General features: G+C 63.1%; 1 protein-coding gene across 1 annotated transcript; it reads left to right on the forward strand.

The window, feature by feature from the left end:
* Window positions 1-2: 2 nt before the first annotated feature.
* Window positions 3-302, forward strand: SIX1 (SIX homeobox 1; the record flags this gene model as incomplete). Its single annotated transcript, XM_019473034.1, has 1 exon — window positions 3-302. A coding segment is annotated over one exon (300 nt), but the record flags the coding sequence as incomplete, so codon positions are not given.
* Between the last annotated feature and the right edge of the window lie 4 nt (window positions 303-306).

The raw sequence follows: 306 nt of genomic DNA on the forward strand, positions 1-306 counted from the left end.
TGGCCTTCCACCGCGGCAACTTCCGCGAGCTCTACAAGATCTTGGAGAGCCACCAGTTCTCCCCCCACAACCACCCCAAGCTGCAGCAGCTCTGGCTGAAGGCTCACTACGTGGAAGCCGAGAAACTGCGGGGCAGACCCTTGGGCGCCGTCGGCAAATACCGCGTCCGCCGAAAATTCCCCTTGCCCCGCACCATCTGGGACGGCGAGGAAACCAGTTACTGCTTCAAGGAGAAATCCCGGGGCGTGCTGCGGGAATGGTACGCCCACAACCCCTACCCGTCCCCCCGGGAGAAGAGGGAGTTGG

Source organism: Aptenodytes forsteri, unplaced genomic scaffold (assembly GCF_000699145.1).
Source record: "Aptenodytes forsteri isolate BGI_AS27 unplaced genomic scaffold, ASM69914v1 Scaffold410, whole genome shotgun sequence".
NCBI classification, from domain to species: Eukaryota; Metazoa; Chordata; class Aves; order Sphenisciformes; family Spheniscidae; genus Aptenodytes; species Aptenodytes forsteri.